Source organism: Python bivittatus, unplaced genomic scaffold, assembly GCF_059951505.1.
Source record: "Python bivittatus isolate LINGU-HERP-01145 unplaced genomic scaffold, Pbiv_v1 ctg000980_np1212, whole genome shotgun sequence".
NCBI lineage: Eukaryota > Metazoa > Chordata > Lepidosauria > Squamata > Pythonidae > Python > Python bivittatus.
Window position 1 is genome coordinate 50,921,481 of NW_028277125.1, and position 12,684 is coordinate 50,934,164.

Genomic DNA, 12,684 nt, shown 5'->3' on the forward strand with positions numbered 1-12,684 from the left:
CAAAAACTAAAGGGAGAGACAAATATTGAAAGCACTGAATACTCATTTTAAAATGCTAAGTAACCATAGGTTTGATTGATGAACCTGATGATCCAACTGCTGGATTTTCATCAGTTTCTCCAGGACAGTACTACTATAACAGAGAAAGAATCCCAGCATAAAGGAAATAAGACTTTCTCACTTCCTCTTTTTTCCCTTCCAGACTTTAGAAACAGAGGATATATTTAGTTTATTTTCAAGCCTTCCTTCTAACAGTTGGATTTACAAACCACTTTTCTCTAAAAGGAAGAAAAATGGAAATAAGAAAGGAAAGGGGCTAACATGCTTTGTCCAGATTTTTTTAAAGAAATGTAGATCTTGACATGTGGAATTTTCTTCCTCCAGTTTTATAAATTGATTAAATTAAAATTGAAGATGGATCTTTACATATTTCCATAGTTTTCTATTAATGTAAAATGGCTCAAATGTTATATGTTGAATTTAATAGGAGTAAAAATCCCAAGATGAAAATAGGTAGATAGCACCTTTACTCATTGAAATAATTAGAAGTGGAAGCATGAAAAATGATACTAGTATGTAATCTGTTAAATGGTAATGGTTATGCTATAGTTTATTAGATTCAAACTGACACCAAGCTAAATTCAACATTTTTTCTCCCAGGCAGGTTTTTTTAAAAAATTTATTCCTAATAATTATAGTTCAATTTTTTTTATAGGAGTGGAATTTGTTGTTCCTAGAACTGGTTACTTTTGCAAACTTTGTGGACTTTTCTATACAAATGAAGAGGCAGCAAAAATTCATCATTGTAGAAGTACTGTTCACTATAAAAATCTTCAGGTAACAAATTATTATTCAGATTATTAATTTATACAAACTATACTACATGCAAGATCTTTAGCCTAAGCACGTATTCTATTATGGTACATGTGTCATCACTGTTCTTCATTGCAGTGTTGTGTGTCTCTCCTAGCTCAGTTCCATCACAGTAGTGGTGGCCAAGGAGCAGTATTGTAGAAAGTGCACTCCACTCTAGTAGAACAGGAAACTGCATGGAATGGGGTATAAATTATATTACTTTACCAGCATACAGTCTCTTCAGGTGGTTAAATACCATGGCTGTATGGCTTAGGTAGTTAAATACCAAGGTCAGTATGGGTCAGTATCAAGTCTTTTATGGAGAAATTAGTAACTATGCTGCATCATTTACCAAATAATAACTGGAAGCCCCAAAGATATTCCAAGAGTAGTCAATATGTCTGGCATCCCATGAAGCACCATGTTGATTGCAGCTTTTGAACCACAAAAAAGTACTGATCTGTCTCGGTGCATGATTGCACTTTTCTGACTTGATTAAGGAAACAACATCAGACTGAAGACTCAAGATTGTCACTGTTCCATTCAGTGATAGACAGTGAAGTAGAACTTAGCACAGTACACCAGCTTTTTATCCAATACCTTCTTGTGACAAGAAGTTTATTTTGATGCTGAAAACCAATCCTCCAGTCAGTTTCTATATACATAATTCTAATAACAGAGGCAGCTTACTTTGGGTTTTCTGATTTAACTTCAGAGATCCAAGCATCACTTTTTACTTGAATCCATGGTGCACAACTATAACAATAAACTTTGTAGATTGCCTTCACTCTGTTTTTCTTAAGAGGGCATTAAAAACTAGAGAACATTAGGCTTTTATTACAATAAGCAGAGCTACGCCTTCAAGTTCCAGGGGCCCTCGCAATACTATGCTTTCGTCAGACCTCCCCGCATTTCACTTTGCAGACCAAAGTAACCACTCTGCTGTGCAAAGGAGCAATAGATATCCTGCCTCTGTTTGAGGTAGAAGGGGAAGCTTACTCTTGTGATTTTACAGCTTGAAACAAAACAGTGTCCTCAGACTGATTCATCGCGCTGATTTCAAGTGTTCTCACCATTAATAGCTCTTGGTTTGCATGACTGATATGAAGGACATTTACATCCATACAATGAATCTGGACCAACCGCTGCCAGCATCTTCGTTTATTACTGGGCAGCATCTGTTTCCGTTCAAGATGCTTCTCTTTGGTCTTTCAACCCCAGCCAAAGAGTATTAAAACGCATCAGGGTGTGGGGGCCCACTTAATACTTTCAAGTGAGATAAGTTTTTCATTACTTCAGTAATTAGTTCTGGCAGCTCCTTCAAAGGAAGAAGTACTTGCTAATGCCAGAGCTATATTAGATCTAGCCTGCTTGCACTTTTGTATCACCCGCAAGAAATCTCAGTTAATTTGTTTCCACTTCTTGAGATTTCTGGGACTTATGCTGGATTCTCCAGTATTTTCACCAGCAGGCAAGATCACCTCGCACTCTATCTTGGCATTTCAGTCTACAACAGTAGTATCTGCTTGCATCCTCCAGAGTCTGCTGGGTTACGTGGCTACTTTAAACTTGTAGCAGATCACACTGAAGTTTTCCCAAGCAAATTAGCACCTCTTCCCTTCAACCCACTATTTATAACCTTCCGCAAACCCAAGGCAATATTACATCCTGATATCCAGTTTCTTCCAGGTTGTTCCTTTTTCTTCATTTTAATCGAGGTATTATATTACCAGTTTTTTTTTTCCAAACTTCAACAGCGTATAAACCGTACACTGCTCTTCACCCCTTAGAGCTTTGAAGATCTTTGTCCTTCATGTACATGTCCTTCATGTAAAAAAAATAAATTTTGGAAGGTGATACAAAACAGTGACTTACAAAAACTGAGATTAAAAAAATATTACTATTCTGTGTTGTGTTCTTCTGTTTTGAATAAATTGTGTTTTGGATAAAAGGAGTTGTAAAAATTTTTTTTTTAAAAAAAGGTAAACCTAGCAGAAAGAAGGCAAAAATGTCTTTCTGCTTTCAAATGTACTTTTCCACAACTGGTTTCCATGCCATACTAAAGCTCATATTATCATTTTATCTGGCATGAGAATGGTGGACATTCTATACTTCTTAGTCATAAACTAAGCTTTCTGTTAAATCTAAAATAAGGAGCCAACTAGAACAGTGTTTCTTAAGGAACCATCTAGAAAAGTGTTTCTTAAACTTTGCAAGTCCACCAAACAATTTGGACTACCAAACCATCTTTTATAAGGAATACCTATGCCTGTTTCAATCAATCAGTCAATCAATGAAGGGAACATTGAAATAAAACACACTTTAATAATACACTTTTTCCCTTTTACACTTAACCCTTCAGCTTTAAAAACAAAATGGGATGTAAACTTTAAAAACAAAATAGGATGGGATGGGATCCTCTATCACAATGCTGAAGGAAAAGGTAATAGGACTCCCAGTGCCTCTTCACTTAAAAGCTTGCACTCTCTTTTAATAATGATTTTTCCCAGTTATTTCAGAATGTTTGGAGAGGGCCCCTAAAATATTCCATTCATTTATGGTAAGTGCTTGTTTGGTTAGTGAAAGCTGATCCATACAACTTTTAGAATACATTTACATTGTTTGGGGAACATGGGTGTTTTGCAGAACATAGGTTAGGAAGCATGCTAAGCTTGCTAACTAAATGCTAAAACACTTCAGTTTAATTCCCTAGTTGTACATCTGAAGAATTTTTACCCATCATATCATTAGAGATCAAGAGAAGATTCTCACCTCACCTTGGCCTTTCTCTAGAGCATGAAGTGCATGCTGCAAGTTAATACAGGATGCTGTACAGAGCATGGTAATCAGTCATGCACAAGCCTAAGTGAAAAAGGAGATGGGAACAGGTGAAAGGCTTGCCTTTGGGATTCTTGGTGTCCCTTTAGGGCAGCCACTAAATCCAAGACCAAAGCAGTTTTACATAGCTGGATAAATGTGCACTTGCTCATTAAGATCTGTACACATTAATGATTTTAGTAAACCTAAGCAACAGATGAATCTGTTTTTAAGAGTGTGAGGTGAGTGGCATTTCTTTGGCAGAGCTTCTTTACAAGAAGGGCTTAGAGTATCAGCTTCTTTAGTGTGTGTGCATGTGTATGTGCACTTCTACTGAATTTAACTTCTAATTAAGTGCACAGCTGTTCCAAAGGCCCCACTTTGCACCAGTAGCATTGCCCTGCCATTTGGCCCCCACCCAGGCCTTGCTTAAAAGAGCCCTCAAAACCTGGCTTTGTTCCCAGGCCTTGGGCTAGAGTGGGTGGCAAGTCCCTTGTGCGTTATATGGCTCTGTTTAGAGGCTGGCATTTTCCCCTAAACATCTGTTGTTCTTTTGTTTGTACTTTAGAATTGTTTTAATATTGTACACGGTCCAGAGTTATAGTAGAGGCAGGCAGCCTTATAAATTTAATAAACAAGCAAGCAAGCAAGCACTGGGGTTGAGTAGTCCCTGGGTGGTAAAGAGTGCTCATACCTAAAAAAATAAGAGAGATGATATTATCTATATCTCATACGCGGTTGTTGCCTTTCTTCTGATCAGCAAACTTACACAAGGAAGTTGGGAACTTTCCAGAAATCAGGTGAAACATTTTCTGCTCACTTTAGATTTGGGGCTGTTTTCAACCTCAGTGGTTATAGGTATTACCTGTCCTCCCTTCCTATTAGAATTTTTAAAATATTGTAAGGTCACTGTGTTGAGAAGGCCTTGCTTATACTTATCTTTCACATTTTATATTCTAAGTAGAGGAACATCCTAAATATGTACAAAAGTAAAACCAAATCTGCATTAATATCTACTTTTAAAGTATTCCTGAATACTCTTGGCAACACTGATTCAAAAGAGGTGCAAGAGTTACATGAAAGAATCACCAACTTTTTTAGCAGATAGATTCAAATCATTGTTCTCCAGGGAACATTTCACATTATCTAGCCTAAGAGAAACCATTAATCCTACTATTAAAAGTTTCAGTGCAAATTGTAATTTTTTCATTATTGTAAAACACATGCTCAAAATTATATTGTACTAGGATCACTCAGCTGAATACTTGGAAGCATTTTGAATTTTTGGTTTAAGCTTAGAAAAATGAGTGCTAAGGTGTGTTGAACAAATCTACACATGCTCACAGTTGTATCACTGGTTAAAGAGTAAACAGAGGAAGACTGGGAAAGAAGAGAAGCGGAGGTGAGTTGGGACATGTATAATCATGCTGGTTCTGTCACTGGGACTAATTATTAGGTTTGTACTTCCTTTTTGATCCTTTGGCACGATTATATGTTTATATGGAAATGCATATTGCATACTAGGCAATTTAATTGTTACTTATTGTAAAAACATTTTCTTTGTTCCACACAGAAGTACCTATCACAGCTTGCAGAAGAGAATCTGAAGACGAATGAAAAAGAAAACAGTTCATCCCAAGATGATACTGGGATTGTCCCTCACTTTGAGGAGAAAAGGCTATGATTTTTTTTTTTAATCGAAAACTTGCTGATTTTTTTGCTGTTCTCAATGACGCACCTTTAGTTTGCACTTTGCTAAAGAAAGGAAAGTATAATGAACTTTTTCTGGCAACCACACTGAGAGCACCATTAAAAATATAATCCCTGCAATATAGTAAAGTAGAAGTGACATATCTGCAAGTAGTAACATCCACCTTTCTGTAATGGATACTGTTCTCTCTAAATCAGAATTCTCAGGGATTTTCTCAGCGTTAACTTGTGTTACGACCTCAGTTAGTCAATGAATGAGGCTTATCTGAAAAAGACTCGATCTGAATGGAAACGTTGCAACAGCACGTTTGTTCAATCACCATGCTCAGTAATGAACCACACCACTTGAGATTACATTGCAGTAAGACGTTAGGTTACTGCTGAGGATACTGTTTCTTTGGGGACAGCACTGTCCTTGTCTGGTATAAGGCAGTTCATGGTATATATTTTCAAAAGGAGTTTATCATTCATATTGAAGTGGACAGAATTAGAGAAGCCCTTCTATTTCCAATTGGTGAACATATTTCAGAACTCTAAGATAAGGAAAAGTCTAGCATACTATGCCTCATGTTTTCCCTGCTGGTCTTATTCTCTGTTTTCTTCTATGTTTCTTAAAGCTAATTTCTTTTAAATCCATTAATTCTTAAATCTTAATATATTTGCACAGGAATAAAATATTTCTAAAATGAGAAGCTGTTCAAAACCCTATCTACGCTGCTGTAAGTGCCACGATGGGACAGGTACATATCTATACATAATACACAATTTTAATTAGTTCAGGAAATCAAACATATTTTTAACTGATCAAATGTTCTGTTATGAATCAATTAAACATTACAGCCTTCATTAGAACTGCCTTAAAATTTAATTTCCATAATTTTTACATTAATTATATAGCTGCCCAACACACTATGTGTCTGTGAAAAGTTCATGCAGATTTCAGTTAATAAAACACATATTTATTTGTTTAAGTAGATATAATAAAACTGCTGGTAACTACCATCACATAAGTTATTATAAAATACACCAGATAACGTTAAGAGTTCCTGAGCCATATTGAAAGAGCAGGTATAATTGCTCTAGGTCCTTGTTCAGGTAGTTTGAAATTTTATAGAATATATACAGTGGAGTTATTTCCATTATTTGCTGCTTCTAAAGCTGTCTAATTATTCAATGAGATCTTTTCTTCATAATTAAAAAAAAAACTTTGTCAAGATCTCCCAACCAAATTCTCATTTTATTACCTGTTTCCTTATTATCCTTTTCTTAGTTGCAAGGCAGAGGAACCAGTACCTTCATTTCTTTTATTTTTAATAAAAATAAAATAAATTTCTTTTATTTTAATAAGTCTGTGCTGTCAAAGGCTAGGTTTGAATTCATTAAATATCCACATTCCATGTCTTAACTTTGACATAATAAGAGACATATAGCACATTTCAGAATCATAAACTCAAGAATTTTTGAGATCCTAGCTTTTGACTTGGTCTTGTAAAAGAAAGGTGTTTTAAAAGCATATACCACACTTCTCCTATATCAGTTACCCCCTTTAGTTAAAACTTTTTATCCCAACTTCTAACATAAAATTTTCTAAGGCAGCTGACAAAATATTAAAATAGGGGGAAAATAGCAAGGAAAAATAATATATCTCTGGTATTACGGAAAAGATACAGTTGGTCTGTAGGGGGAACATAACTATATTTGTGTTGTTTTAATGTAGATCTTAGTAAAAATAATCTCACAGACAATTCCCAACGAAGAATGCATATTCCATCAGAAGACAGAAAGATGGGGAAATGCACATGCAACAAAAATGGCAAGCTTGCTTTACACTAAAAATCTGAAATTTAAAAAGACTTGCTTTTCCCCTGCCTTAATTCTTTACAGTTGTACTGGTTATGAGTGAGTGAGTGAGAGAGAGAGAGAGAGAGAGAGGGAGAGGGGATGGGCATGCACAGGGTAGCCTGAAGAGAATCCAAAGACTATTTATTATAAGTATGTAAAAAGCTTCCTTATTTATAAACAATTGCAAAATATTTGAAATATTTTAAAGTCTTTAGGTCTTGCAATATTTACTTGTCTCAACCTATTACTTTTTATGCGTTTCATATCACATAGCTTTCATTTTAAAACTAAGGAATCTAAGCCCTGAGGCATAAAACTTGACAATTTTTTTCTACTGACCGCAACTCAAGTTTAGTACTAGGCGCTCAGGGTTTCTATATCAAGTCTGATTTATTGATAGATACTTGAACTGGACCAGATGTTATTATTTATTAATTCATATAGTCTTGTTTAATTACTGGCTGGTAAACATTTGAGATGTATTAGAAGTTTAATAGGGAAGCATTGCACATTTTTATTGTCTATGAATCTTGATTTCAAATTGCATTTGTAAAAATAAATGAATGATTGTAATAAAGATAATTTTTAATGACTGGTGAGCTTTGGTATCAGCAGCAACTTTCCTCTGGGCTCCTGGCTCTTGTGTGCAATGTTTATACAGCCTTCTATTGATCTGACAAACGCTTGGATTATTGGCTGTGTCCAGACTAAGATGTGCACAGAAGAACTCTGGGTTGGAGTTTAACCTTCAACATGAAATCACTGTTAACTGTAATTAAATGCTAGCTTCTGCATATCAGCTGCAGTGATGATGGTTGTGATTCCTTATGTAAAAATGGGCTTTAAAGGTATTCTTGACGCTGATGTGGTACTATTTTTCTATTGCATTTTAGACTGGCGGGGGAGGGTCTAGATGATTTCATGTTCCATTTTAATCTTCCTGTATTTACCACCAATTCTAAATAGGGAAAAACAATTACTGACATAATTTTACTTGTAGCACTGGAGCCACCATTAAAAGAACCCTAAGAATTACTTGTAGGAAGAGGAGACACAAATCTCAGTAATATTGTTAATTGTTTTATAGAAAGATCAAATCCCATTGTATTTCCAAAGAAATACACCATTTGAATTATGTTCTTGTCCCAAAGGTTCTCTTTTTAAAGCATTATTAAAGCACAGTTCGAGTTTTCTGTTTTAAATTTAGGATTTCTGTTGTGAACGGTCTGCCCCCTACTGGCTAGTTCATTTATTACAGCAGCCGTATTCAACTTTTAATTTTTCTTCTTTGAACAGACATATTTAAAAAAATATCAGTGATAGTTTTACACAATCCTGTAATTAAATTACCATTTTAAACAACTTCAGTCAGTGCCAATTTATAATAAATGATTACCTGTTACATATTCAGTACAGGATTACTAATTTAGAAATTGACACTCATTATAGCATTTAGGTCTGCATTAAATATTACGTAGAGTCAAACATTTAATATTTATGTATTCCAGGTTTTAGATTTGTGGGGATTGTTTGTTTCCTTTTGCATCTTTATCTTTTTTAAAGATAAAAATTTGAAGTCACTGTGCAGATTGAGAGTATTTCTGAACTTACTTTTATATAGTTTTAAATTTTAACACCATATTGCTATCCAAGCCACCTTAAGAATTAAAAGGACTTATGAAATCTTGCAATTCAAAAATTTGTTTTGATGCAGGCATAAAGGAAGGCAAAAGGGATTAGTGGGGCAATTGGTGGGGAAAGGGTTCCCCCCCCCCAACCTCTAGTTTGGGCCTGCAAACTCATCTCATGAGCTAGGCATATGGGTTCACCTGGCTGGATGAAGAGAGGGAAGTCCTCCTCACCTTCCAGCCAGGTTTCATGAATTCTGGGAGCTGAAGTCCACCCATCTGAAAGCTGCCAAGGTTGAGAAACCCTGGCCTAAATGCTTCCTTCCAACCCCTAATCCTCTATTTTTCTTGGGTTTCAGTTTTATTGCTTTGCTTCCTTCTTCCAAGGTGGGGCATACAACCTTTTTCTGCCCAAGGACTGTTCTTGGCTGTGAACAATATTCTGGGGGCTGCATTCCAAAAACTGGAAGGGATGGGCAATTAAGAAACTAAATTTGATTTAATTACACTTATATTTAATCAGTTATACTTATTACATATAGTTAATGTGAATACTCTTAAGTCACACCGCTATCATTTTCCTCTTCTTTGTTCATAACAATTGGAGGCTTCTGGGATTGCAGCAAAAGCTTTTGTGGGCTGGATGTGGCCCTAGGGCCCCAGACTGAATACATCTGCTCTAGAATCTCTGCCCAATAGGCTATCCCTGAGTTCTGCTAGCATCTTTATTTTATTACTTTATTACTTTATACATGTTTATGTTTTATGTATTTATATATATTTATTGTTTTAATGGTTTGTGTGAGCCGCCCAGAGTCCCCCATTGGGGGGAGATGGGCGGAGATAAATTTAATAAATAAATACATTTCTTCAGCTGCTCTTCTTTTCTGAGCCTGTTTGAACTTGCTCATAAAAAGGATCTCTCTCTCTCTCTCTCTCTCTCTCTCCCTCCCTCTCTTTCTCTCTCCCCCTTCAAATGGTACTAGACAAACCATTTCTAATTTGGATTCCTGTGAGTTGAGAGCCTAAATCAGTGTTTCTCAACCTTGGCAACTTTCAGATGGGTGGACGTCAACACTATTCCTTTCAGAACATGCAGCATGATGCAAAACACAGAAAAGGAGTAAAGAATATGAAGCCAGAAAATTGAAACACATAGATAAGAAAAAGAAGAGGAAATATTACTAAGCCTAATTAATTCCAACGCCACTCACTCTACTTTTCCATACCCTTCTATCTTTGTAAAGCATCCTTGCTTCCACCACATCCAGGAACTAATTTGTTCCCTTTTCTTCTTTAAGCTTTTCACTTTTTCCTTTTTGAGACTCTTGTTAACTCCATCCAGCTCTGTCTTTTTCAGTCTGCCCCTGCCTCTCAAGCCATGGACTCTTCCTTATATATTTATTTTGTGACTTATCTTCATTCATTATATAAACAAACCGTCTCACATATTTTTCATGCTGGTCATTCACTTTTGCATTCAATATACATTCATTTAGCATCTATTCATTCTCGACCCTATTTTTCTTCTTTTATTACAAGCACTTCTTATATACCCCATTCCAACAACATTTAGCTTACTTGTATATTTTTCCTGACATACCTCTCACTTCCATATCTAAATGGGCAGAAGCACACTCTTATACACAGCTATTTTTATTTGACAAACATTCCTTCCTCGCAACAGATCACATACTACCCATTATTATTACTAGTATTTGTACATCTTAAAATATATCCATCCATTTCCCCATCCTTAGTGAACAGTCCCCCAATGTATACAAATTCATTTCCTAGTTTTTTGCCATTTATGAATAACTTGCAATTGTTCATTCCACTGTGCTGTTCAAATATTAATTTTCATATCTATACTCATTTCATCATACAAACTAATGCTATCTGCAAATCATCTGGGTTCTCAGCCCAGACACAGCATTGCCTGTATAGAAAACTACATGTGTATGTGTATCCCCAATTAACATAGCTCTAATAACAGCTCAAGTATTCCTTATACATTCATCCAAAAATACATTAAACCACCAAGGGGATGTTACACTTCCTTGCCTTATGTCCTGCTCTATACTGAATGATTCCCTAAACATTCCACTTATTCTTACACATGCTTTACTACTATCCTAGACAGCTGTTACTACAGCAGCCAACCTTCCACTCCCTATTTGTACAAAAAGTTCCATAATTCAAGCCTATTCACTTGATCATCTTTCTAAATCAACAGTCATACAGAAAACTTTCTTTCTTACAACCATGCATTTCTCAGATGTTCAAAGATACAAATCTGATTTGTGTAATCCCTGCTTGATGTTGGGAAAACAATAATAGACATGATTTCAGCTGGAGTTGGCAACTCTAGATTGAGAAGGTATGGAAATGGTGCATTGCACATGATTATTGGGTATATTTGTAATTTCTGTCTAGTCCTTTTTTGGGGGAAATTATTTTAAATTTATCTGCTTTTCAGGAAAATGTGGTGATGATCTGCATAGCCCCTGCTGGGCATAAAGCTGCACTTCTCAAACGTTGCTTATTTTCACTTCTTACCCCCTTTCAGTCAGAACTTGGCCAAACACCTTGCCGAGCAGAGTTAACAAACTATTCCCTCTATTTTTTGCATTCATGCTTGCTAATCTCTCTTTGTTTGGAAGAATGATGACCTTTTTTCCATGAGTCAGTCCCAGATGCAGTATTCACACACAAGTTACATACCTATTTTTCTTTTAGTTTTTTCATTAATTTATTCTTTTCCTATTCATTCCACTTACATTCCAAGTCACTGTCTTCCACATACTATCGTCATCTGCAAATAGGTCCATAGATACTGCCATCATAGCTTTGTTAATCCAGCCTTTTGGCCTAGATTACCCATGCCACATGTATGAAGACACATTTTGGTCATGTGGCCAATATGCCACAAGCACAACCAAAGTTCAGTTTTACCCCAAATATGCTCACATTCCACTAGGCAAAATCCCTAAAGCAGAGACTAGTTTAGACTACATCCTACCAGCCTAGAGGTATAGTCACACAGGTGTGTGCATACACACATTAGAAATTATTTACATCGATTATTGGAAAAAAATTGGACATGATTTCGGCTGGAGATGGTTACCTTAGATGGAGCAGGTATGGAAACGATGCATTGTACAGGATTATTGTCTGTATTTGTAATTTGTTTCTGACTAGTCCTTTCAGGGGGGGATTGTTTTAAATTTAAGGTTATTTGCTTTTCAGGAAAATATAGTAATAATGGTCCAAAATGCACAACAAAAAGGAAAAAAAAAGGATTGGGGGGAAAAGAAAACAAGCAAATTCAGTGCTGAGTCATTCATACTGCTACATAAAGAAGCTACATAAAATACATGATTGCACACAACTCACACATCTGTGCCAACTAGAGACTGAAGTCTTAAATACACACTTCTGAAAAAGTATACAGTGTTAATGAGCTGCTCATAAAGAAACCATTTCCTGTAAATTCTAAACTTACCTGACCAGCAGAATGAGCCTAAGAAGTTTTCCTGCCTGAGGCAGAGAATAAAATGCTTTCCTGCCCTGTTTTATTTTGGCTGTACTTTATACACCCATAGTTAACAATCATGTTTACTTAATTAATCCAATTCTCTTGGTTCACACAACTTCTTCACATGATTCATACATATGGATTCTATGGCTACACAGGTTGGAATATTCCAGAGTTTAAAATGTTCGGTGGGAACACCGTGTAGACAATAACATTTCCTATGTAACAACAGGCTCGCCAAACCACCTCAATTCTCTTCTAATTGCCACAGCAATAATATGTTGCTTTGAGTTA

At 35.9% G+C, this 12,684-nt stretch overlaps 1 protein-coding gene across 5 annotated transcripts in view; it reads left to right on the forward strand.

Annotated features, from left to right (window-relative positions):
- The window catches only part of RBM20 (RNA binding motif protein 20), a 99,768-nt gene extending 91,945 nt beyond the window's left edge, over window positions 1-7,823 (forward strand). For all 5 annotated transcript variants that reach the window (XM_088132506.1, XM_088132510.1, XM_088132508.1 and 2 more), the window contains exons 12-13: window positions 716-837; window positions 5,246-7,823. In XM_088132506.1, coding sequence (XP_087988632.1) covers window positions 716-837; window positions 5,246-5,356 — 233 coding nt within the window. In that variant the 3' untranslated portion in view covers window positions 5,357-7,823. The remainder of the gene's footprint in view (window positions 1-715; window positions 838-5,245) is intronic.
- Window positions 7,824-12,684: the final 4,861 nt, after the last annotated feature.